At 44.3% G+C, this 27,685-nt stretch overlaps 1 protein-coding gene across 2 annotated transcripts in view; it reads right to left on the reverse strand.

The window, feature by feature from the left end:
• Positions 1-5,169: 5,169 nt before the first annotated feature.
• Positions 5,170-27,685, reverse strand: part of BACH1 (BTB domain and CNC homolog 1) — a 67,750-nt gene continuing 45,234 nt past the window's right edge. The window contains exon 5 of one of the 2 annotated variants that reach the window (XM_070785942.1): positions 5,170-12,563. In XM_070785942.1, the coding sequence (XP_070642043.1) occupies positions 12,468-12,563 (96 nt within the window). In that variant the 3' untranslated portion in view covers positions 5,170-12,467. Of the gene's footprint in view, positions 12,564-18,034; positions 19,211-27,685 lie in introns of those variants that run through there. The other variant, XM_070785938.1, reaches the window with a different exon arrangement.

Consider the following 27,685-nt stretch of genomic DNA (forward strand, 5'->3'; position numbering starts at 1 on the left):
AACAATACGGCCCTGAGATCCCACGAGCTATTTCAAACTCTAGATTGATGAGTACAGGAGTTCCTAGGAAGTGATATTTACCAACTGAGAGCATTATAATTGTTAAAGTAGCTGTTATGAACCAGATCATATTCCTGCTGACAACAGGGAGGCAAAGAATTTCAATGGTTGCCTAGAAAATTGAGTAAAAGTTCCCCAAGTCACCTGCCACACACAGGTTTGTTTTTCCTTAATTATCTGGGTAATTGCTTTGCGTACTCTATCTGCCTTTACCAAGAGACACCTGGGCAGAAGAGTGAGCAGTTTGAGTGTTTACGGGGCTGCCTGCTGAGTGCAGCTTCAGGCTGCCCATCTTGGTGTGGTGACTTCTCCATTGTCAGTGGGACACGCCTATCAACTCCTCCCGCCCCCCGCACCAGAACTAATGAGGCCTTTCTAATTAATCTGGGTCCCTGCTCTGGCAGAATTACATGGTTTGTCCTTTTTTTAATGTACATGAAATTATCTGCCTAAAATCAAATCATTTCATTGGAAAACATAATACTCAGATCAATTTGATAATATACATACAAATTTGCGAAGGAGTCAAGACAGAAACAATCAGGTCTCATCAAGGCAGCAGTCGTTTTCTTAAATGTCATTTTTTACAAATCTGTACAAATCAAACCAACACTCATCAAACACTGTCTCTGAATGAGAGTACAGAGCTCACTAGATAGTTATCACTGGATTTCCTGAATGTAAGATAAAAGGTAAACATTAGAAGCCAAAGTTGAGATTGGAGCTGGTGAGAGAGTTAGCAAATACACCACTTATGGTGAAGAAAAGACATTTTTCAGAGGCACCAAAACATCCTTCTTGGCCTGAACATGGTAGGCCAAGTGAAGCACAAGTCAAAGTTTCACTCAAAGACACAGGACTTGAATTGCAGATGCCGAGTGACACAGATCAGCTGTCCCTCCCGGATGACACAGGAGGTTTAGTCTTGCTTATGCTACTTCTCTGTGTTTGTGAAAAGGCCCATTGTATGAGTCAGGATAGGCCAGGCTATGCTGCCGTAACAAATAACCCCAAGTCTCAATAAGTTATTGCTACAAATGTTTACCTATTGCCTGCTTTGTTGGTCAGGATTTTCCAGAAAAACAGAACAAATTGTAGATAGATAATGAGAAATTGGCTCATGCGATTATGGAGTCTAAGACATCCCCAAAATCTGCAACCTGGAGACCTAGGAAAACTGGTTGTGTAGTTCAGTCCCAGTCCGAAAGCTTGAGAACCAGGGGAGCTCATGGTAGAAATCCCAGCTCAAGCACAGAAGATAAAATGAGATGTCCCAGCTCAAGAGCTGAAACAGAGAAAATCAAGAATTCTTCCTCCTCTGGTTCTGTTCATGCTCTCAACAGGTTGGATCATACCCACCTACACGGAGGAGGTAAATTTACTGAGTCCCATCATTCGAATGCTAATATCATGTGGAAACCCTCTCACAGGCACATCTGGGAAAAATGTTTAGTTGATATCTGGGCACCCTGTGATCCACTCAAGCTGACATGTAAAATTAACCATCACACCAATGTAACATGTCAAACAAAAGTTGGCTGTGGCTTTGACCCACTCACCTTCACTCAGTGAACCTCAGTAAGGAGGACGAGCAACATTCCAGGACCAGTTGGGACAGACTGAGGGAAGGGAGACATGGGAGAAATATGCACTGATTCTTAGTGCTTCTGCCTGGAAGTGATGCATGATCCTTGCGCACATACCTCACTGGCTGCAGCAAGTCAAATGCGCTCTCCTGAGTTCAGCATGGTGGGAAAGTAAAATCCTTCCACAGCAAAAGATGGAGGGGAAAATGAGGTATTAGGCAAACAGAAAAAGATGTTTCTCACTCTAACATACTAACGGAATTCTGATGGGGTCCCCAAATAAATGCTCCTTCTAGACCATACTCCATAGACTTCCCCTCAGTGCCCCACTGCACTTCTTACCACTACTCCATGCAAGCCAGGCTTCTGCTGTACTCGAGGAGAGTTGCAAGCCCCTCCTTCAGTCCCTAAAAGTGCAGCAAATGCCTGGATGAGCATTTAAGACAATTTATTGAAGGCTTGATTATATTCTTTGCAGCCAAATATGGAGAAGCTCTATACAGTCAGCAAAAACAAGACCAGGAGCTGACTGTGGCTCAGACCATGAACTCCTTATTGCCAAATTCAGACCTAAATTGAAGAAAGTAGGGAAAACCACTAAATCATTCAGGTATGACCTAAATCAAATCCCTTATGATTATACAGTGGAAGTGAGAAATAAATTCAAGGAATCTGATAGATAGAGTGCCTGATGAACTATGGATGGAGGTTTGTGACATTGTACAGGAGACAGGGATGAAGACCATCCCCATGGAAAAGAAATGCAAAAAAAGCAAAATGGCTGTCTGGGGAGGCCTTACAAATAGCTGTGAAAAGAAGAGGAGTGAAAAGCAAAGGAGAAAAGGAAAGATATAAGCATCTGAATGCAGAGTTCCAAAGAATAGCAAGAAGAGATAAGAAAGCCTTCCTCAGCGATCAATGCAAAGAAATAGAGGAAAACAACAGAATGGGAAGAACTAGAGATCTCTTCAAGAAATTAGAGATACCAAGGGAACATTTCATGCAAAGATGGGCTCAATAAAGGACAGAAATGGGATGGACCTAACAGAAGCAGAAGATATTAAGAATAGGTGGCAAGAAGAACTGTACAAAAAAGATCCTCATGACCAAGATAATCACGATGGTGTGATCACTGACCTAGAGCCAGATATCCTGGAATGTGAAGTCAAGTGGGCCTTAGAACCCTCTTACACTATTGGTGGGAATGCAAACTAGTACAGCCACTATGGAGAACAGTGTGGAGATTGCTTAAAAAACTGGAAATAGAACTGCCTTATGATCCAGCAATCCCACTGCTGGGCATACACACTGAGGAAACCAGAAGGGAACAAGACACGTGTACCCCAATGTTCATCACAGCACTGTTTATAATAGCCAGGACATGGAAGCAACCTAGATGCCCATCAGCAGATGAATGGATAAGAAAGCTGTGGTACATATACACAATGGAGTATTACTCAGCCATTAAAAAGAATACATTTGAATCAGTTCTAATGAGGTGGATGAAACTGGAACCTATTATAGAGAGTGAAGTAAGCCAGAAAGAAAAACACCAATACAGTATACTAACACATATATATGGAATTTAGAAAGATGGTAACAATAACCCTGTGTACGAGACAGCAAAAGAGACACTGATGTATAGATCAGTCTTATGGACTCTGTGGGAGAGGGAGAGGGTGGGGAGATTTGGGAGAATGGCATTGAAACATGTATAATATCATGTATGAAACGAGTTGGCAGTCCAGGTTCGATGCACGATACTGGATGCTTGGGGCTGGTGCACTGGGACGACCCAGAGGGAGGGTATGTGGAGGGAGGAGGGAGGAGGGTTCAGGGTGGGGAGCATGGGTATACCTGTGGTGGATTCATTTTGATGTTTGGCAAAACTAATACAATATTGTAAAGTTTAAAAATAAAATTAAAAAAAGAAAAAAAAGAAAATCAAAATAGTCAGTCAAAAAAAAAAAAACAAAAAAAGAAAGCACCACTATGAACAAAGCTAGTGGAGGTGATGGAATTCCAGTGGAGCTATTTCAAATCCTGAAAGATGATGCTGTGAAAGTGCTGCACTCAATATGCCAGCAAATTTGGAAAACTCAGCAGTGGCCACAGGACTGGAAAAGGTCAGTTTTCATTCCAATCCCAAAGAAAGGCAATGCCAAAGAATGCTCAAACTACTGCACAGTTGCACTCATCTCACACGCTAGTAAAGTAATGCTCAAAATTCTCTAAGCCACGCTTCAGCAATATGTGAACTATGAACTTCCAGATGTTCAAGCTGGTTTTAGAAAAGGCAGAGGAACCAGAAATCAAATTGCCAACATCCGCTGGATCATGGAAAAAGCAAGAGAGTTCCAGAAAAACATCTATTTCTGCTTTCTTAACTATGCCAAAGCCTTTGACTGTGTGGATCACAATAAACTGTGAAAAATTCTGAAAGAGGTGGGAATACCAGACCACCTGACCTGCCTCGAGAAACCTATATTCAGGTCAGGAAGCAACAGTTAGAACTGGACATGGAACAGCAGACTGGTTCCAAATAGGAAAAGGAGTATGTCAAGGCTGTATATTATCACTCTGCTTATTTAACTTATATGCAGAGTACATCATGAGAAACGCTGGACTGGAAGAAGCACAAGCTGGAATCAAGATTGCTGGGAGAAATATCAGTAACCTCAGATATGCATATGACACCACCCTTATAGCAGAAAGTGAAGAGGAACTAAAATGCCTCTTGATGAAAGTGAAAGAGGAGAGTGAAAAAGTTGGCTTAAAGCTCAACATTCAGAAAATTAAGATCACGGCATCTGGTCCTATCACTTCATGAGAAATAGATGGGGAAACAGTATCAGACTTTATTTTTCTGGGCTTCAAAATCACTGCAGATGGTGATTCCAGCCATGAAATTAAAAGACACTTACTCCTTGGAAGGAAAGTTATAACCAACCTAGATAGCATATTCAAAAGCAGAGACATTACTTTGCCAACAAAGGTCCGTCTAGTCAAGGCTATGGTTTTTCCAGCAGTTATGTATGGATGTGAGAGTTGGACTGTGAAGAAAGCTGAGCACTGAAGAATTGATGCTTTTGAACTGTGGTGCTGGAGAAGACTCTTGAGAGTCCCTTGGACTGCAAGGAGATCCAACCAGTCCATGCTAAAGGAAATCAGTCCTGGGTGTTCTTTGGAAGGACTGATGCTAAAGCTGAAACTCCAATACTTTGGCCACCTCTTGTGAAGAGTTGACTCATTGGAAAAGACTCTGATGCTGGGAGGGATTGGGGGCAGGAGGAGAAGGGGACGACAGAGGATGAGATGGCTGGATGGCATCACTGACTCGATGGACATGAGTTTGGGTGTACTCCAGGAGTTGGTGATGGACAGGGAGGCCTGGCGTGCTGCGATTCATGGGGTCGCAAAGAGTCAGACATGACTGAGCGACTGAACTGAACTGAAAGATAACAAGGACATTATAAAGGAGAAAAACGAAAGAAAACAATAATCCTGGATAGGAAATATACACTGGTCCTTGAATTGAGTCCCTCAGCCATATGCCCTCCACTAGTTTTCCTTCTCTGTGGGCTCCCCAAGCCCACCTGTCACCTTGAGCTCTCAGTCCCCAGGGAATAGTCCTGACCCCGCTTTTTCTCACTGAAAGACATCATTCATCATATCCTCACTCAAACCCCACCATAACCCCACAGAGATTCGATTCTGCTCACAAAATTCAGCTCTGATGATTTTATTCAGAGTTGTTTAGCATCTACAGTTTCAATTTGTTGATTCTAAGATAGAATTTTGACTTTTGCATGAACAATGAGCCCATAGAAGAGTAATTTTACTCAAAGATGATGAGTATCTTCTACCTGGGTAAGAGGAAATTACAGCTAGATTCATAATACAATTTGTGTCCATTGTACTCCAAAAGATAATGACACTGTGTGTGTGTGTGTGTTGTGCTTATTGTGGACATAGATATGCATGTGTAAAGCGAGTACTTCTTTTACATTTTAAAGTCGCTCAGTCGTGTCCAACTCTTTGAGACCCCATGGACTATACAGTCCGTGGAATTCTCCAGGCCAGAATACTGGAGTGGGTAGCCATTCCCTTCTCCAGGGGATGTCCCCAACCCAGAGATCAAACCCAGGTCTTCCGCATTGCAGGGGGATTCTTTACCAACTGAGCCACCAGGGAAGCCAAAAATCTCACACTCGTAATTTGTTTCCTCCTGCCGCTTAACAGAGAGATAAAAAATGTCTGACAGTTGCAGCCTATTTCCTCTGTTTGGACGCCCCTAGCTTTCCTGCCTGTTACCCTCTCATTCTCCCCTTTTCTTTTAGGAGAATTATGTTGCCTAGGGAAAGGGGCATTGTTCTCATTCTGTAACTGCTTCTGAGCTGAGAAGGGGCATCTTCCCTAAACTGGTGATGCAACATGTTCTCATAACCCTCATATTGAGGATCTCTGATCCAGGGGCCCCAAGTAGTAGTTCGAGGAAGCTGCTGAAGTCGCAAGAGTGTGAGCAACCATTTGTAACTTAAAAGCCTTCATGCAGCTAGAAACAAATCCAGTTACACAGTTACAGATGCAGGGAGCAAACAGCAAAAGCAGAACAATCAGCAAAGTTAGAAGTCACATTATGTCCACAGTTAAGGTACAGAGTGTTGCACCAGTCCATTTTAGGATTGTTAGATGTCATCAGATTAAGAAGAGGCATCACATATGATTGTTGTTGTCGAAGGTATTCACAGACTTGGAGGAAGTCCTTTCCTTGAAGTGGAGACGCCCACCATAGGGAAGCCCTCCGATGAAAAGGGAAGCACTCTGCAGACCCAGCAGTTAGACTGATTGTGGAAGGCAGCATAGGAATGAGCCCAGGACAGGAAGGCATTGTCTTGAGGATCAAACGGCAGACTCAAGACTTTTGGAGTCAGCAGAAGCAGGCTCACATAGATTATCAGGCCTGTCCAGATCAAATTCAAAGGAAGTTGTGATGCTCATTGTCCTCGTAGGAGTCCACATGGTATGAAGAAGCACTGTGGGGAGAGCCAACCTGTCTTGGGTCCTTTGGATGCCCCGCAGTCTGCAACCCTCCACTCGGTGCTCTGATGTCAATGGGGTGCCAGAGACCCACAGGCAGGGTCTTTCCCAGCCCCCATGCATTAGCTCCAGAGTACTTCCTGGGTGTTCATATATACATAGTTTGAATATTCATGTAAATAATATTTTATGTTTTGCATTTTCACTTAGGTCATAAACATGTTTCAATATTTTATATAATTCTCTTAATTAACATGGTTAAAAACTACACAATATTCCATCCTGATACAATATAATATTCCATCTATACAATATTCCATCTTGAAAAACTGACATAATTTAATAAAGCATTCTCTTAATTTAGATAGTTTGCTTTAGTTTGCTTTATTTAGTATTATGAATGAGCTTGTCATAAACTGCTTCATGCTTATGAATGTTTGCTTCTGTGAGATTATTTTACTGAGGTAAATTTCCAGGCATAAATTCAATATTTCACATAACTGCCTTAATTAACATGGTTAAAAACTATAACATTCCTGACTTAATAATATAAATATTATTACTTTGTCCTAGTTTTATATGCCTTCCTCAATTTACATTGATTATGAATAATTTTACTGCAGTATTAGATAATATCTTTATTTGAAACTTGTGTTAGCTCAGTTTAATTTGATCAACTAATAAACTCAATGAAATACACATAGTTTACTTCTAATATGAAGAAATTTAAAAAAAAAAGAAGAAGAAGAAATGTTAACCCCTCCAGAATTAGCCTATAAATATTTGCACTGGGATAAAGGAAGCTTCTTTTTATATAAAGGCCTTCTGATATACACAAATTATATGTGTATGATAACCTTTTGATTGCAAGTAACAGAAATCAAACTTACACGAATTTATGCAAGAATCAGAAACCAACACAATACTGTAAAGCAATTATCCTCCAATTAAAAATAAATTTTAAAATTAAAAAAAAGAATTAGAATATTATTAAAACTCTCTTCCATCTCCTTCTGTCTAGACCTTGCTTCATCTTCTCCTACTGGAGACAGATGTCTGCACCTGGAGCCATTCCCAACAGTTCTACTCCCAAAGAGAAAACGAGCTGTTTGTTGCATATTGAAAGACTGCTTCCAATTCTTCATCCCTCAATGCAGCCACATATTAGCCACGACCTGATTGCAGGCAGTATATCTGTCTGCCCTGGCTTTGGGCTGGTGCACGTGACTTGCTTTGGCCAATAACAAATGGGTGGAGATGACAGCGTGCCACTTCTGAGATGACATCTCTGATACTTTGTATGTTCTTGCTTGCTCTTTTGTGGAACATTCCCCACTAGTCTGCTGGAAGTTAAAGAGACACATGCAACAGATGTGGAAACCTGAAATGTGAACTAGAGATACCCCAGCTGCATGTACTTTTATTTTTTGAGTTATATTTTAAATATTACAGTAATCCATTTTTTTTAAACTAACATAAAAAGTGAGCTAATTACTAGTTAATACAGTAAATAATAAATACCTGTAGACCACCAGGCTCCTCTATCCATGGAATTTTCAAGGCAACAATACTGGAGTGGACTGCCATTTCCTTCCCCAGGGGATCTCCCTGACCAAGGGATTGAACCTGAATCTCTCGAGTCTCCTGCATTGACAAAAGGGTTCTTTACCAGCTGAGCCACCAGGGGAAGCCCCAAATAATAAAACTATATGTAATTGGAATCTCCATTATGGCCAGCAATTCTAAAGAAAGAAAAAGGAAAAGAAGAAACAAAATGCAATACTTACCAAAAGTCAGAAACAGCAATGTTTCTTTAGATTAAAAAAAAATCTTAAAATGTGTATTTGGTAATAAACATATTGTAAAATCCAAGTGAAAAAGAAGTAGTCTTTTAAAACATCATTTACCATAACTGAGGAAAAATAGGAACTGTTTTCACAGGGAAGTAAAGAGTATTGTCTCTCAAGTCACAGGTTAAAAGGCTGCCTTTAACGTCTTTTTGTTGCCATCTGGCCACCAGCATCAGCTCCCAGCAAAGGTTCAGAGTAAACTATTTGGTGCCAAATGCAGGTGACCAACTGAGCGGCTGAACACACATAACTGTGCAGGTGAGCTAACCTAGTGGAAGAAGATGCAGAAGGAACCAGCTAGAAAAGCGAGGCAAAGGAGACAGAAATAGTACCAGGATTAAACAGAACAAGGGCTGAGATTCACGGCCAGAGAGAGCACAGAGGAGAGCTGCACACGCACCCTGGTTCCCAGGGCCCAGGAGCGACCACAGCGGCGATCTTCGGTGAGCAAGGCAGACCACAGCAGAGCAGAGAACCCTGGAACACCAGACAGCTGTTTCTGAAGAAATCCAACCAAAAGCGAAGCAGGATCAACAAGAGCAGGATCCAGAGGAATGAAGTTCGCAGGAGGGGAGGCAATGCCAGCTTCTGTCTAGGGAAATTACACACAGGGCTTGACACCCAAGCATCTAAGAGAACCAAGCCGAAACAGGCTGGGTAAGCAGCCTCGCCTCCTTGCGAAGGGCATTCCGGGGAGTGATCGCTTTCAGTTATGAAGCAGACAAAAATTATTTCCAAATGCCATTATTTCCAAAGATAGTTCTATTGATATGCTTCCCCATGCCTCTCCCGAGATCCATGATGAACTGCAAACGGCCTGCAGAAATAGAGTACAGAGTAGAAATAGCTGGGATGGGCAAGAGCAAAGCAGAGACTGAAAACTGGGCACCCTTCAGGACTGTTCCACTAAAGACTTTAAAGATCATGTAACATCTTTATCAAATGACATAGTCATTTGAACTGGAGGAAAAAAATCTGTAACTGGGAGGAGTGGTTCTTTTCATACAGGAAGGTTTTTCCTGTAGTTGATTAACTTCAACGCTGGGCAGTAGAAAATAGGTTAATATGGGGAGAGTTAAAAGGTAAACTTTCCTCTCTCGAATCATTTTCAGACATTTGAGAATGTATACCTTTTTTCTTAACTTCCTCTTGGAAGGGTTTAAGGATGATAAGAGACTGAAAGGGGAATTTGTATTAGAAAAGGAGGAGATTTATGACAGAAAGCACCTCTCTTTTCTTGGTTGGGCTCAAAATACCTTGAAATAACTTTGTAGTTCCCATAAACCTGTCCATGCCGTCTTTAATCCAAAGAGAGACCAGTTAGGTGTCACCTGAGAAGCTTCCATGGTAAAAGAATCCACCTGCAGGGGATGAAGTTTCAATCTTAGGGTCTTGAAGATCCTCTGGAGGAGGAAATGTCAACCCACTCCAGTATTCTTACCTAGAAAATCCCACGGACAGAGGGGCCTAGTGGGATACTGTCCACAGGATCTCAAAGAGTCAGACATGACTTAGCGACTGACAATTTCACTTCACTTTAACATCTCTATAGGGCGTCCCTGGTGGCTCAGAGGTAAAGAATCTGCCTACAGATGCAGGAGACAAGATGTAGGCTCAATCCCATCAAGAAGATCCCCTGGAGAAGGAAATGGCAACCTACTCCAGTATTCTTGCCTGGGGAATCCTATGGACAGAAGCACCTGGTGGGATACTGTCCGTGGGGTCACGAAGAGTCAGACATAACTTAGCGATTAAACAACAATAACATCTTTACAACTATGGACATATGTTGATCCAACTTTTGATATCTGCAGCAGGAAATCAGGCTAAATGCGAAAGGTCTCCTCCCTTGTCTTTTATCTTTTTAAGTATTTATGAGCACTTGCCAAGAATTAACCAGAACAATGGTTGTATCAGTCAGGGTTCTCCAGAGAAAGAGAGATAGACTAAAAGAATAAGTGTGTGTGTGCACATGTACATCCACACACACTGGGACCCGTTCCTACAGATAGGGTGGGATCCATGTCACCCACAGCACCTGGTCTGTGAGTGGGAGAGGGGATGCTTCTGGGGGAGGGGGGTGCTTCTGCGCTGGCTGGAGACAGGTACCTTACAGGCTAGAGAGACAACCAGTAGAAGACCACCCCTGCCAGATGGCAAGAAAGTGTCAGGGCCTTTTCCCCATGAATTCATTTTCCTCCTGTAAAGTAGGGAGCTCACATAATTACAGGGAGAAGAAATTAAAATAATTTGAAAACCATTCATCCCATCTACAAAATACTCAGTCTCATCTATACAGTTATTTATGGTTTTCGAAAGTACTTTGTGGGTCAGTACTTTGACTTGCATAACAGCAGCTCTAGGGGGCCACCTGGAGCTCTAGAGGCTTCCCAGATGGCTCAGTGGTAAAGAATCTGCCTGCCAAAGCAGGAGACATGGGGGAGGCAGGTTCCATCCCCAGGCCCCAGACAAGGGGCCTGGTGGGCTACAGTTCATGGGGTCGCCAAAGAGTCAGACACGACTTAGCAACTAAACAACAACGGGGGCACCATCTAGTGGGTAATAGGACCCCCGCTGGACACCTGACGTGAACCAGGCTTCTGTGCCACCGCTCAGGGTGTGTCCCTCTTGTGCTTACTGAACAGGAAACTCCCAGCCTACATGTCTGCTGGGAGGGAGATTCTCGGAGGTTCCATGAGAGGGTGCTCAGAGGCTGAGTGAGAGCAGAGGAGGAGGTGCAGAAAGAGAAGAAGAGGTTCAAGGCAAGAAAAGGAAAGCTCAGAACAAAGTGCCCACTGCCAACAGCACGAGTGGAATTCGTTTTCCCAACTGGGTGACGAACAAACAGAAATGGATTGTCTCGCATATCTAGAAGCTAAAAGTCCATGATCAAGGTGATGGCAGGGTTAGTTCCTTCTGAGGAGTGTGAGGAAGAGTCCACCCTTTCTAGCTTCTGCTTGCAGGCAATCTTTGGTGCTCCTTGGCTTGTAGGCACATCAGTCATCTCTGTCTTCATCTTTACATGGCGCTCTCCCTGCATGTGAGTCTGTCTCCTCCAGAGGTCCTCGTTGCGTAAGCACATCAGTCATGCTGGATTAGGATGCATTCTGCACTGCTGTGTGCTTGTGTGCCTGGTCGTAGCCAATCTTTACGACCCCAGAGACTGTAGCCCACCAGGCTTCTCTGTCCATAGGATTATCCAGTCAAGAAGACTGCACTGGGTTACCATTTCCTCCTCCAGGGGATCTCCTCGACTCAGGGATCAAACTTGTGTCTCCTGTGTCTCCTGCATTGCAGGCAGGTTCTTTACCAAGCAGCCATTGAGGAGGTTCAGTTCAGATCAGTTCAGCTCAGTCGTTCAGTTGTGTCTGACTCTTTGCAACCCCATGAACCACAGCACACCAGGCCTCCCTGTCCATCACCAACTCCCGGAGTTTACCCAAACTCATGTCCATTGAGTCGGTGATGCCATCCAACCATCTCACCCTCTGTCATTCCCTTCTCCTTCTACCTTCAATCTTTCCCAGCATCAGGGTCTTTTCCAATGAATCAGCTCTTCGCATCAGGTGGCCAAAGTATTGGAGTTTCAGTTTCAGCATCAGTCCTTCCAATGAACACTCAGGACTGATCTCCTTTAGGATGGACTGGTAGGATCTCCTTGCAGTCCAAGAGACTCTCAAGAGTCTTCTCCAACACCACAGTTCAAAAGCATCAGTTCTTTGGCACTCAGCTTTCTTTATAGTACAACTCACATACATACATGACCACTGGAAAAACCATAGCCTTGACTAGATGGACCTTTGCTCAGATGCATCCTAAAGGCTTCATTTTAACTTGATTACTTCTGTAAAGACTTCAGCTCCAAATCAGGTCACTTTTTGAGGTACTGGGGTTTAGGTCTTCAACATCTGAATTTTTGAGGAAACATGTTTCAATCCGTAACAGATACTAGGTGTTTAGAGCTGAGCCCACCGACCACAGGTGAATATTGAGCATTTGAAATGTGGCTAGATGGAACAGAGATGAGCTGTGAATGTAAAAAAGACACAAGAGTTCAAATACGCAGAGTGAAAAAAAAAAAATGTAGGATACCTCCATAATCTTTATACTGATTACCTGCTAAATACTTTTGACATATTGGGTTAAATACACTATAACACAGAATGAAGATTAATTTCCTCTCTTTATTTTTACATTTTTCAATCTATGCGGCATCAAGAAAATTTAAAATTGCACATGCACTTTGCACGTGTGGCTTGCCTTAGATTTCTATTGCACAGCACTATTCTAGAACCTGAAATTCACCAGGTCCCTGACACCTGGACACTTAGTGAGAAGATATTCTGAGTTTCTCATACAGTTCTCTGACAATGAAGGCAAAATTAAGCATTTGATTCACTTAAAATGTGACATGAAGTAGATGGTAAACATTAAACATTATACCTGTGCAACCTACTCTAAATGTGAAATAAGGCTTTGTCTAATCTAAGTGACAAAGGCTGTATATTGTCACCCTGCTTATTTAACTTATATGCAGAGTTGCTATTGCTAAGTTGCTTCAGTCGTGTCCGACTCTGTGCGACCCCATAGACGGCAGCCCACCAGGCTCCCCTGTCCCTGGGATTCTCCAGGCAAGAACACTGGAGTGGGTTGCCATTTCCTTCTCCAATGCATGAAAGTGAAAAGTGAAAGTGAAGTCGCTCAGTCGTGTCCAACCCTCAGCGACCCCATGGACTGCAGCCTTCCAGGCTCCTCCATCCATGGGATTTTCCAGGCAAGAGTACTGGAGTGGGGTGCCATTGCCTTCTCCGTATATGCAGAGTACATCATGCAAAATGCCAGGTTGGATGAAGCATAAGCTGGAATTAAGAATGCTGGGAAAAACAGCAATAACCTCAGATATGCAGATAGCACCACCCTTATGGCGAAGAAAAGCTAAGAAAGGGAAGAGGAACTAAAGAGCCTTTTGATGAAAGTGAAAGAGGAGAGTAAAAAACCTGGCTTAAAACTCAATATTCAAAAAACTAAGATCATGGCATCCAATCCCATCACTTCATGGCAGATAGATGGGGAAACAGTGGAAACAGTGACGCACTTTATTTTCTGGGCTCCAGAATCACTGCAGATGGTGACTGCAGCCATGAAATTAAAAGATGCTTGCTCCTCGGAAGAAAAGCTATGACAAGCTTAGCATACTAAAAAGCAGAGACATCACTTTGCCAACAAAGGTTCATATAGTCAAAGCGATGGTTTCTCCAGTGGTCATGTATGGATGTGAGAGTTGGACCATAAAGAAGGCTGAGCATCGAAGAATTGATGCTTTCGAACTGTGTTGTTGGAGAAGACTCTTGAGAGGCCTTTGGACGGCAAGGAGATCAAACCAATCAATCCTGAACATTCACTGGAAGGGCTGATGCTGAAACTGAAGCTCCAGTCCTTTGGCCACCTGACGCAAAAAGCTGACTCATTGGAAAAGACTCTGATGCTGGGGAAGATTGAAGGCAAGAGGAGAAGGGGGTGAAAGAGGATCAGATGTTTGGATGGCATCATCCTGGACATGACTTTGAGCAAGTTCTGGGAGATGGTAAAGGACAGGAAAGCCTGGCATGCTGCAGTCCATGGGGTCGCAAAGAGTCAGACACAACTGAGAGACTCAACAACAAAAGTGACAGAAGATACATTTGATCAATAAGGATCACACCTTATTTTTATTACTAAGAACTTAATTTGGAACAGGCCACCCAATACCATCTTATAATAGTGGTTCCTGTTTAAGGTAATCACTTTTTCATTTACCTCGTATGAGAAAAATGAGGCTACCTAGCAAGGGTGCCTTTTATTAATGATTACCTCAGAATGGTACCAGTCATTATAAAAGACGGTTTTCCAAGTGAGTTTTTGCATGTGCTCCTTGCCGATAAATCATGGGTTCCTTAGTGGAGTCACATCAATGCAGATGGATTTTGCTTTATGAAATGCACTGGGTTGTAAATACTCTGACCTTGTTTATAAAGGGAACCGGTTAGTTCACTTAATAAAGACATTAATTTGCCATGCAGCTTGGACTGATTACTCATTAGCTGCTCTCTCCTGACCAGCAGCTCTGACTTAACAAACGCGGTTGCTCTAATCGTAGGCAGTGGTGTGCTGCCACCTACGGCTGGAAAATAAAAAGGATCCTGTGTGGAGTCCTGCCAAAGCCACAGTATTGAAAAGAGTTAGAGTGGGGGGAAAAAAAAGGTTAGAACAAAATGCGTTAAAAAATATACAACTTCAAGAGGGAGGGGCCATATGTGTACCTATGACAGATTCATGTTGATGTATGGCAGAAACTAAGGCAATACTGTGAAGCAATTACCCTTCAATTAAAAATAAATGTATTTTTTGGACCTTTCTCATGGACCTTTCCCATGTTAAAATCATTGTAAAACATTGACTTCCAGCAAAAGAAAGCCTCGATGAAGCAGGTCATATAATATCACAACTGCAAAGCCTTAACCCAATTATTCTTGGTGGGGCTGGTGCAATTCTGATACATCAAACAGTGTGCGGTCTACTATAATCACTTCCCAAGTAGGACACTGTTTCTGTTTCCCAGAACTCACCTTGGGATCTCCACAAACACGACTTCAAAAGTGGATCGTATGTTAAAGGCAGAAATGTAAAGCTTTGGTGCAAATCTTCCTCCTTGACCCAAGCCTTACGTATCAACCACGCACTAGACCTCTCCACACGGAAGCACACGCTGTGCCTTGCACACTGCCCAGTCATCACTGAAGCCTTCCTCAAACCCGCTTTCATCTTTCTGAACAGCCTCACTGACTAGCAACCACTTCTACTCATCATTCAAGAAGGAAATCTGGGAATAGTCCACGATTCTTCTGTCCTTTTTTACCAATCCTCCTTCCCACCTAACAGCAGTCTCCCTTTTCCTACCTGTTTCATGCATCTGGCTCCTGCTCACTTGCCTTCCAGCACTTTCTTAGTAGAGCCCACCATGATCCCTCCTCTGACTATAGCCCTGGTCTCTTATTCATCTCCCTACCTGTTTTATGCATCTGGCTCCTGCTTACTTGCCAACCCAGACTTTCTTAGTCCAGCCCACCATCATCCCTTGTCTGACTATAGCCATGGTCTCTTATCCATCTCCTCCATTCCATTCTTTCTCTCCACAATCAGCTCTCCTCACAATGGCCAAAGCAAACTTCCTAAAACACAGGACTGATCATATCACGTCTTTCAGAAGTTTCCTGTCGTCTTTAAGATAAATTCCAGGTCCATCACGTACTTATCACAGCCTGGACTCTTCTCAGCCCTCTCCTGGCTCATTGCCCGCCCCTCCTCCAATCTGGAATCCTCATCACAGGGACCACACACACAGCATTCAGTCATGCTAGACACACATTTCAGGTCTACAAACAAACCAGGTGCTCTCTCGCCCCTCAGCTTTCCCAGGCGTGGTCATCTAGGCTCAGAACACTCCTCTCCAGCCCCCTTAAAACAGTTTCCTGTTCACCTTCCAGAACTTCACTGGTTGGCTCCTTGCAATCCCTCCTCAGTGTCTGTGTGTGCATGGATGCTCAGTCATGTCTGACACTTTGTGACACCTATAGACTGTAGCCCGCCAAGCTCCTCTGTCCATGGGATTCTCCAGGCAAGAATACCGGAATGGGTTGTCATTTCCTTCTCCAGGGGATCTTCCAGGCCCAGGGATCAAACCGCATCTCTTACATGTCTCCTGCATTGGCAGGTGGGTTCTTTATCACTAGCACCACGTGGGATCCCCAGTTTCTGTACCTGAGGGTAAATCTCAGGAAGGCAGCTGGAGTCTAGAGTCCAGATATTCTAGCATTCATTCCAGTTATCTATTGCTATGTAACCACCCCCTAAACTTTGTGACATAACTATAATTTTTCTTTGTGTTCATGGAATCTGTGCCTGCCCAGTTGCTTCAGTCGAGTCTGACTCTTTGTGACCCCATGGACTGTAGCCCACCAGGTCCCTCTGTCCATGGGATTTTCCAGGCAAGAATACTGGAGTGGGTTGCCATGCCCTTCTCTAGGGGATCTTCCCAACTGAGGAATCGAACCCTCTTATGATTCCTGCATTGGCAGGCAGGTTCTTTACCACTAGTGCCACCTGGGAAATCCTATGGAATCTGTGAGTCATGGACAAAGATGGTTTGTCTCTGTTCCATGGTATCTGAGATCTCAGTTGGGGAGACTCAAACAGCTGGATATGGCTTGAATGACTGGGGATTAGGGTCATCTGGAGGCTTCTTTACTGTGGCTCTGAGCCTGGATCCAGCCAGTACCATCAATGGACATGCCTAACATAGGGTCTTTCTGTGTGACCTGGGCCTCCTCACAGCCTGAGGGCCTTGAATATCTGGGCTTGTTCATGGTGACCAAGGGTTCCAAAAACAAGTATTCTGGTATATTAAAAAAAAAAAAGAAATTAGGAGCTGCATGTCCTTTTGAGAGCTAGGTTCCAGAAGTCTCATAGAATGAGTTCTATTGGACTTCCCTGGTAGCTCAGATGGTAAAGAATGCACCCACAATGCAGGAGACCAGGATTCGATCCCTGGGTTGGGAAGATCCCCTGCAAAAGGAAATGGCAACCCACTCCAGTATTCTTGCCTGGAGAATTCCATGGACAGAGGAGCCTGGCGGGGCTACACAGTTCATGGGGTCACAAAGGGCACGACTGAGCAACTGACACGAACTACTGGTGAATGCACCCACAAGTCTACCCAGGTTCAAGAAGAGGGGCCATGACACAGATCCCATTTGTCAATGGAGGAGTGTCAGAGAATCTGTGGGCAGCCCGAGTCCCTGCTGGATGGTGGAGGCTAGAAGAGCAAGCAAGAACAGATCATTTAAGAGTGACTCCCAGAAACCAGCTCCATGAAGGGTAGATGGAGAGAAAAGTCAGACCGCAAGACTTCAATCAGGGAACAGAGAAGAAAATCTGCACGCTTTACTAGCAAATGCCTCTGTGCAATGATATATCCCGGACGTGGAAATAAAAACTAAATCTTTTAGTTAAATATTGTACATACCTGGTGCATTAAATGGGCCAGATTTAGAAAAGACAGTCCTGTAACGTCTGCTCTTCTTCCACCACTTGTGATACTCTGCGACGTCTCTTCCCTACCCCCTGGTGGCAGCTCGGGCAAATCTCAAAACTGTACCATCGTTTTTGACTCAAAGAATAGTTTTATTTTCAGGTGTTCAAAAACCCGGAACAGAATCTATTCAAAATGTACATTGTGTTTCAAAAATGGCATAGCTTCACACCAAAATCCAGCAGTCTGGCTTCTTTTGAAAACCTGGGGACTTCCTGACAGTCCAGTGGTTGAGACCACCTTCCAGCACATGAAGTGTGAGCTGAATCTCTGGTCGGGGAGCTGAGACCCCACGTGCCTTGCGGCCAAAAGAACAAAGCATAAAAAGGAAGCCACACGGTAATGAATTCAGTAAAGAGTTTCAAAATGATTTACATCAAAAAAAAGAAAGAAAAGAAAACCTGAAGATCTGGTAACAGCTGACCTGCCCTGCAACAAACGGCAGGCGCAGAGGAGCGCTTGCCCCTTTCGGACAAGGGGAATGCCACAGCCCTGCTCGTCCGGTTCTGTGAATTGCCTCCCGGCTCTGGGACTCGCCCCAGAATGGACACATGGCGTCTTCTTTACTCCCTGGCTCCCGTTCCTCCTCCTTGGCCCCTGTTTTTAGTTTTCTCTATACTGTTGATCTGTTTCATCCAGGGAGGCAACCAGACAGCAGCTTTCCCCTGGGGGTGGGGGGGATGCATCTCTATGGTCCCCTCAGGGATCTCCCACAGGAACATGGGTGAGGCACCTTCCACGTGACATCTGACGATTACTGCTCCATCTGACACTCGCCTTCACTGTACAAACGTCTTGTCCCTTATGAGGGACGACATTTCTTTCTTTTTTTTGAAGGGGACAACAGAGGATGAGATGGCTGGATGGCCTCACCAATTCAATGGACATGAGTTTGAGTAAACTCCGGGAGTTGGTGATGGACAGGGAGGCTTGGCGTGCTGCAGTCCATGGGGTCACAAAGAGTTGGACACGACTGAGCGACTGAATGAAGGATGAAGGCACGTCCTTACAGGGCTTCAGCCTACTTACCTGCCATGGCACACACTTGGCAGCAAGGCGGGCCCCGCTGTGGTAACAGGGCAGGCTGCTCTGCTCTCTCTGCCCAGCCCATCCTCTCCTGCAGCTCAGCCGGCCTCCCCATCATTAGACCTCTCCACTGAGGACATGGGGCCTCTCCCATCACACAGATGGCCGGCTCCCCACTGCAAATTATTAAGAGCACACATCAGGTTTTTATGTTCTGTGCACAGGTCAGAAAAGAACTTCCAGACACAAGACAGAATGAAAGGAGAACAGAGTTTATTAGACCAGGAGACACTGTGAGCAGGCCAGCTTTTCCAGTGGTGAGGGAGTGCGTGTGCTAAGTCACTTCGGTTGTGTCTGACCCTTTGTGATCCCATGAACTCCTCCATCCATGAGATTTCCCAGGCAAGGATACTGGAGTGGGTTGTCATGCCTTTCTCCAGAGGATCTTTCAGACCCAGGGATCGAACCCACATTTCATGTTTCTTGCATTTGGCACATGGGTTCTTCATCAGTAGCGCCACCTGGAAGCCCATGACAAATATGGATCACCTGCCTGTTTTGGTAGCCAGGGAACAAAGGAATGGAGTAGGAAGCTTGTGAGTCATTTGCTCATTGGGTGGGATACGTGTCATTTCCTTATACAGGGAAGGAGGAGAACATGCTTTCTAACATGGGACAGGAAGGGGACGAGCCAGGTGCCGGGGACCGCTCAAAAATTCCGCAACGGTTCCAACATGGCAGGAAGGGTGACGAGGATCTGGTACTTTATGTTCCTGTGTCTACGGCCCCTTGAGCTCATCTCATACTTTTGGCCTCTGGGCACCACAAGGTTCCTTAAGAACCCTTTCTTACTTGCCTCGGAGAGCAACCCAGGGGGAAACACACCAGTATCTCGGGTCAGACGCATCCAGCCGGGAGCAAGTGTTGGCCTCCCCTTCCAGAGACACCCCATCTGGGTGAGGTTCTCCTGGTAGGCCCCCTTTCACTGAACTGGGAGGATCAGAAACTCCCCTTCCGTGCCCCACAGCAGCCTCCATTCTGATGAATTCACCTGAAAGAATCTAGTCTCTCAATGGACCTTGAGGCTTCTCTTATCTAGACTGGAAACCAGAGATTGGCCAAAATTCTCATCCGGCCTCTGCTAGTAAACCCTGGAGGTACTTCCCAAGCGATTCTATGGTAAAGAATCTGCTTACCAATGCAGGAGATGCAGAAGATGCAGGTTCGATGCCTGCGTCGGGATGATCCCCTGGAGGAGGAAATGGCTACCCACTCCAGTATTCTTGCCCGGGAACTTCATGGACAGAGGAGCCTGATGGGCTACAGTCCACAGAGTCGCAAGGTGTCAGACACAACTGAGCACACACATGCGAGCAGTAAGCCCTGTACAAATGCGTCTATGCTGACATCTCTCTTTAATATGTGGGATCAATGTCTCCCACTGTCCTCAGCTATGAGGCTTGAGCTGAAATTCTAAGACAACAATGTCCCATGACACTCCTGTTACATATGAGACTGCATTTTCCTTGATGTATCAACGTTAGACTCTATATTTAGCAGTATGCAATAGAACTTTCTACAGGGATAGAAATGGTCCGTGTCTACACTGTGCAAAGTGGCAGCCAGCAGCAACATGTGGCTGTTGAGAACTTGAAATGTCACTAGTGAGGCTGAGAAATTGAATTTTTATTACTACTTCATTTGAATTCACATAAGTTTAAACAGCTTATTGTGGCTAGCAGGTACTGTATTAGAGGGCACCACTCTATGTAATAATAAGACTAAAATTTATTATATGCTAGCTATGTACTAATTGGGCTTCCCTGGTGACTCAGACAGTAAAGAATCCACTTGCAAGGTGGGAGACCTGGGTTCAAGCCCTGGGTTGGGAAGATTCCCTGGAGGAGGGAACAGCTACCCACTCCAGAATTCTTGCCTGGAGAATTCCTTGGACAGAGAAGCCTGGTGGGCTACAGTCCATGGGGTGGCAAAGAGTCGGACACAACTGAGAAACTTTCATTTTATGTACTAACTGGTTTTCTAAAAGGAATTATTCCAAACATTGTTTTATTTGATTCTTACTATAGCCATGCAAGATTGATCTCTTCTCCATTTTTTACTTCATAACTTAAGTCAAAAAATAATCTTCAAAGTATAACCAACTAAAGCTCATTTAACTTCCCTCAGTTCTTTATTCAAATAGCATCTTAGATGACTTTCCTTTGCCAGCTTGTACAAAGCTCCCACTCTGCTCCTCTGCTTCTGTGCTTATTTTTCTCAAGGCCTTTTTCACCTTCTAATATACTCAATGCTTTATATTTCTGCTTCTGGTCCCTTTGTCTGGACTAGAATGTAAACTTGGTGAGGATACAGATTTTCATCTCTCTCTCTCATGGGTCCCTGGAGCCAAAACAGTGTTTGGTGGTTCCTCCTGGAGCTTACTAGGATTTTGTTGAATGAATGAATGAGCTGCCTTCTAGAAGAGACAGTCCTGCTTCACGAAATCCCCACTGTTCTGCTGAGCCCTTGTCGGAGTTTGCAAGTGAGATGGTCCAAAGCCATCCTCGGAGACTGAGAGAGGAGAGAGCTGCATGTGGGCTCCCCAGGGCAATCGGGGGAAGAAGGGAAGAGGCAAGAGTCGGTGAGCTGTTATGAGGCCGAGACCCCACATGAAGCTGGGCAGGCTGTGAAAATCCCCCAGGGGAGGGGGAGACCTCAAGATGGAGCTATCACAGTGTTCACACTGAAGCTGTCTATATTAAGCTGAAATAAATATATTCCCCCAAATTGCAATAAAGCCTACTCTACCCATTCAGCTCTAGTGCCAGAGGCAGTTCTTTACTGAAGTATAGTTGATGTACAATATTATATTTTATAGGTATATAATAGAGTGACACAATTTTAAAGGTTATTCTCTATTTACAGTTATTATAAAATACTGGCCATACTTCCTCTGCTGTACAATATATCCTTGTAGTTTATTTTAATATATAATAGTTTGTACCTCTTAATCCCGTACCCAGGGAGTATTTTGTTTGCTTACTTAACTTACCTGCTTACTTATTCATTTGGGTGAAATTAAAGGAAGCTATTGACTTTAATGACTTTATCAACAATGTCTAAAATATAGCACAAGAAACAATAAGGTGAACTATTTGGATGGAAGAAACTGCCTAAGACAGCAAGGAGATCAAACCAGTCAATCTTAAAGGAAATCAACCTTGAATATTCATTGGAAGGACTGATGCTGAAGCTGAAGCTGCAATACTCTGGCCAGCTGATGCAAAGAACTGACTCATCAGAAAAGACCCTGATGCTGGGAAAGACTGAGGGCAGGAGGAGAAGGGGACAACAGAGGATGAGATGGTTGGATGGCGTCACCGACTCGATGGACGTGAGTTTGAGCAAGCTCCAGGAGTTGCTGATGGACCAGGAAGCCTGGTGTGCTGTGGTCCATAGGGTCACAAAACATGGGATGCGACTGAGCAGCTGAAATGAACTGAACTGAAGTACCTAATTCAGAGTCACCATGAGACTCTAAGCCAATCGCACCACAAATATCCACGTTCACTCTCCAGAAATCCACCCTTCCTTCCCAATTTAAGGACAGTATTCACTCACTATGTGTCAAATAGCTGACTAGGACTTTAAAAGAATATGAATGAAAGTTTGAGTCAATCTGACTTCGGTCTCAAGGGCCAGAAGACCCAGTATGGCATATGTACAGATAAAGAAGCTACAGGAGAAATCAAGTGGACTCTCCTACAGCTGTTCAGTAATGAAGTGTCAGAACCTGGCTTAAAAACTCAGTGTCTTCACTCCAGGCCCACGTTCCTTCAGTCCCCATCGTCTTCTTTCTGAAAAGATCTGGACTTTTGCCTGAGTCATTACTTAAATCTGTGCAATTCCTTTAGTCCTTAAGTGCATACTTCCTTTTTAGCCTATTTAAAACACATTTGCAGCTGTCAGGTCTGCCAGACCCTAGCAAACACAAGGCCCGTCTACGAAGTGCTTTGACTAGCCAAATTCCCCTACTTTATCTTAGCAGCTTGAACTCTTTTAATTTATACACGCTCCACTCCTCATTCTTGTCAGTTTCAAACTCCATTTTTGATTCCACACCAAGCTGCCCTCTCAGGTTATACTAATTTATCTGGTGGGCCAAAACAGGGCTGTCTGAGCAGATACCCAAATTTCTAGGCATGGTACGAAGGATTTCTTGGCAGACTAAATTTACCACAACAGACACCTCAAATATCAGATGTTGAGCACAGTAGATGAGGTCTTCTAAAAAAAAAAAGCAAATAAAAATCTCAAAGAAGCCTGAAACACAATGTTAAAAAAAAATTCTTTTTTTTTTTTTTTTTAAAGAAAAATTTATTTCAAAGGTACTGGTAGTGGTCCTGTTCATTTAAGGTTGTTATCGTTTAAATCAAAGCAAACCAAACAGAAGTTTAGTGATTTCACAAAAGATAATTCTTTGAAATTAATAGTCCAAAGCAAAAAGACTCAAAGTTTCTGAGGTGGATCAAAGAGGTATTATTTTAGAAAGATTAAATTACAGTGAATATTTCCATATTTAATCGTGCTCTGGGTATTATTTGCAAGACTTGCCTCGAAAGAGATTAATATCACACCAGAAACCTGCCTAACAAGACAGTATCTAGAAAATTATTTAGGTCCAGTCTCCAGAAAGAAGGAAGTTAACTGTTTAGGAAACAGTGGCTTTCCAGACAGTGAGTATATGGAAGCTAAAAGGGGAGAAGGGAAACAGTGTCTGCTGAAAAGACCAAGAACAAGTGAAGTCGTTCAGTCGTGTCTGACTCTGTGCGACCCCATAGACGGCAGCCCACCAAGCTCCCCTGTCCCTGGGATTCTCCAGGCAAGAACACTGGAGTGGGTTGCTATTTCCTTCTCCAATGCATGCAAGTGAAAAGTGAAAGTGAAGTCGCTCAGTCGTGTCCGACCCTCAGAGACCCGATGGACTGCAGCCTTCCAGGCTCCTCCGTCCATGGGATTTTCCAGGCAAGAGTACTGGAGTGGGGTGCCACTGCCTTCTCTGTTACTGTCTGAGTTCTTTCTAAATGAAAAGAGGATATGTGACAATCAGTTTTTAAAATCCTTTCCATTCTCTTTTCACTTACACTTCTAGAACAGTGACTTCCCTGGTGGTCCAGTGGTTGAGACCCCACCTCCCAGTGCAGGGGCCGTGGGTTCAGTCCCTGATGGGGAAACTAAGCCCCTGGACCAAAACTAGAGAAGGCCCTGCCCACCACGAAAAGACCCAGTGCAGCCAGAATAAAAAGTAAATTAAAAATGAAAATAAACGTCCAAAACCTAGAACAGTGTAGATAACAGAGGTGAAGGGGAGAAAAAGAAGTGCTTGGGCTTAAGCACAAGGTAATACTTTGTTTTTAACCCTGAACCTACAGCTGCCTCTAGAAGCAGAGGAGGAAGTGGGGAGGCTGGAAACGTGAGTTCATGACCTTCACTGAGGCCTGCTTCTCTCTATACCTTGCTATTTCTCTTCTTGTAAGCTCTCCATAAGGTCACAAACACTCCGACACGACTGAGTACACACCCAGTAATAGTGTAAGCTTTCCAAAGTCACCAGAGTCACTGCCTCCAGATAATTCCTTCCCACATTTCCCCTTTAATCTCCTACGCTCTGGTTTCTGGGAGATCATCCGTTAACCTCTTTACCCCTTCCATCTCTGGAGAGCTGGGAGTTGATTCATGAATTTGGAAAAAATAACTGGCTGTTCTCCACTTGGGCATGGACCTTCTTCCTCTTGGGATACGCATGCAGCACCTCTTGCGCTCAGCCCCACTGCACAACCATGCAGATGAAGCAGAGGCAGGGCGGGCGGTGTGCTGCTGCTTAGAGGACAATCTCTCAGAATCTCTCTTCGTGGAAACCAGGAGCAGGGAAACGTTCATTTCCTCCAACAGGGAACAAACTGATGACACAAACGTGCCTCATCCCGGAGTTCACACCCAGATCTCTCTCTAAGCTACATCTTCAACTACAGTTTATTGTTTCCTTTTGGTTTTCCACCCACCATTCCTTCATTTTATTTCGCTACTTGCTCATCACCCAGGAAGGGACTATGAAATCCTCCCCAGATACCAAATATTTGGTGGGGGCGTGGCAGGGGGGTGGGCAGAGGGCAGTGTTTAGAGATACTGAGAAACCACAATCAGAATAGAATTGGGTGGTGAGGACCCATGTGATCTGGAACCTCACGGCACCATGGCGCACAGTGGGGGCCAGGGGATCTAACTTTGGTGTTGCCTGGGGGCTTGCACTGGGCCCAGTGGGTTTTCACAGTAGCTAGCGCAAGTGGCTTGGGTAAGAGCTTTTAAACCAGACTGTGAGCCTTTTGAATTTGGACGGTCATTGTGGCTTATATTTTACTTGTAAAATATGACTTTCTGTGGGGTTCTAACTGCCTCTGTGAGCTTTTGAAAAGGCTCAGTGGGCATCTTTAAGCCATAGGTGCCAGGACCTCAGCAGAGGTGTGGGTCACCCTTCACAGGATCAACAGCACTCCTTTGGAGACTCAAAAGTGGTAATGGCTCCATGCCAAGACTCTAAAGTGACTCAGAGTTAATCATGACACACACAACAGTAGCACATATTTGTGCCACTTGGTTTGAAATTGAGCCAATATCCAACCATTAGCACAGCTACATGCCCAGAACACATACCCAGTGTGCCCAAAGGCTGTGGCAGATGACGAGTACCCCGGAGAGTTTCCTCGTCAGTGCCCACTTGCCAGATTCTACTGCCTACGGACCTAAATTCAGCTGACAGAAATACCCCTGCCCACAGAAAAAGCAAGGGAATTCCAGAAAAATATCTGCTTCTGCTTCACTGGCTATGCTAAAGCCTCTGACTGTGTGGATCACAATAAACCCGTGGGAAATTCTTAAAAGAGATAGGAATACCAGACCACCCTACCTGGCTCCTAAGACACAGGTATGCAGGTCAATAAGCAACAGGTAGAACCAGGCATGAAATAATGGACTGGTTCAAAATTGGGAAAGAAGTACGTCAAGGCTGTCACCGTGTTTAACTTATATGCAGAGCACATAATGCAAAATGCCAGACTGGATGAGTCACAAGCTGGAATCAAGATTGCCAGGAGAAATAGCAACAAGTTCAGACATGCAGATGATACCACTCAAGTGCAGAAAGCAAAGAGGAACTAAAGAGCCTCTTGATGAAAGTGAAAGAGAAAGTGAAAAAGCTCTCTTAAAACTCAACATTCAAAAAAGTGAATTATCATGGTATCTGGTCCCATCGCTTCATGGCAAACAGAAAGGGGAAAAGTAGAAAAAGTGACAGATTTTATTTTCTTGGGCTCCAAAATCACTGCAGATGGTGACTGCATTAAAAGACACTTACTTCTTGGAAGGAAAGCTATGACAAACCTAGACAACATATTAAAAACTAGAGACATTACCTTGCCAAAATAGGTCAGTATAGTCAAAGCTATTGTTTTCCCAGTGATTATATATGGATGTGAGAGTTGGACCATAAAGGCTGAGTGCCAAGGAATTGATGCTTCTGAACTGTGGTGTTGGAGAAGACTCTTGAGACTCCTTTGGACTGCAAGGAGATCCAACCAGTCCATCCTAAAGGAAATCAGTCCTGAATATTCATTGGAAGGTCTGCCGCTGAAGCTGAAGCTCCAGTACTCTGGCCACCTGATGCAAAGAGCCGACTCATCAGAAAAGACCCTGATGCTGGGAAAGATTGAAGGCGGGAGAAGAAGGGGGCAACAGAAGATGAGATGGTTAGACAACATCACTGACTTGATGGACATGAGTTTGAGCAAGCTCCGGGAGATGGTGAAGGATAGGGAAGACTGGCGTGCTGCAGTCTACGGGGTTGAAAAGAGTTAGACACGACTTAACAACTGCAAAACAGCAAAAGGACCTTAGAAAATGTGTGCAACATGGAATAAATGAACTTGCAGCAGCACGATTGTAGGGGCCCTGCGCAACACCAAGAGCACAACAGCCTTGCGAGCACAGCCCAGCAGCATGAGCCCTCAGCCTGGGCAGGCAACCTCAAGGCACGACTTCCAGAAAGGACTTCACAGGGCTGTTAGAACTGGGAAATATGTGCACTGCTTTCCTGCTTTTTTCAAGGCAGCTGGGTCCCAATGCATTACAGTGTGCTGGTAAGGTTCTAGCTTTTAACTGGCAGTGCCAGGCCAGTGTCACTGACCCTACGCTTGCCACCCAATTCCAGTCTGTATGCAGGACCAAGGATCCAAGGCTGGTCCCTCAATAATCCAAAGTGGCTTGTCTTTAGGTGCCTCTGGATTGCTTACATCCATGTAAAGGAGAAAACATCCTTGGGAAGGCAACTTTCTTAGCTCTAAACATTGCTTTGCAAGGGGCAGCCTACTCATCTCTGAGGCTCCAATCTGAATATGCCTGTTCACATAGGGATGTGGCCTCCAAGCCCCTAGGGGGAGCTCTCACTCAATCCATCCTGGGTGCCAGAAACCCCTTGGAAGCATAAGAGCACATGAAGGTATTATGCAATGGTGAAGTCTCTCCCCCAGAAACAGTCAATGTCTAAGGTCAAAACTAAGCCTCCACCTACCACGCAACATTACACGCAGAGGAGACTCACAAAATAACTAGACCAGCAGACCTTGATCTGGATTGCTGGTAACTCTGAGCAGCTGCCCAAAGCATGATTACAAAGGCCTGGTTAGAAGTTGAATGTAACATGGTTGATTTGATCCTGCAGATAAATTTTTCAAAACTGAGGACTGAAAGAGATACCCCTTAACCCTACAGTTCTAGCCGAAGACTAAAATTAAATCAGAAACAAGGTTAAAACCTGTGCTTCTTTAAATACCTGGTGATTGCTGAGAACCTTCTTTTCAGGCATGATAATCAACTAATGAAAAAGACCCCTTCATACAGATGCCAGAGCCATACTGTTTACTGACCAAAAGACCAAAACTAGT

Source organism: Bos indicus, chromosome 1, assembly GCF_029378745.1.
Source record: "Bos indicus isolate NIAB-ARS_2022 breed Sahiwal x Tharparkar chromosome 1, NIAB-ARS_B.indTharparkar_mat_pri_1.0, whole genome shotgun sequence".
Taxonomy (NCBI): Eukaryota; Metazoa; Chordata; class Mammalia; order Artiodactyla; family Bovidae; genus Bos; species Bos indicus.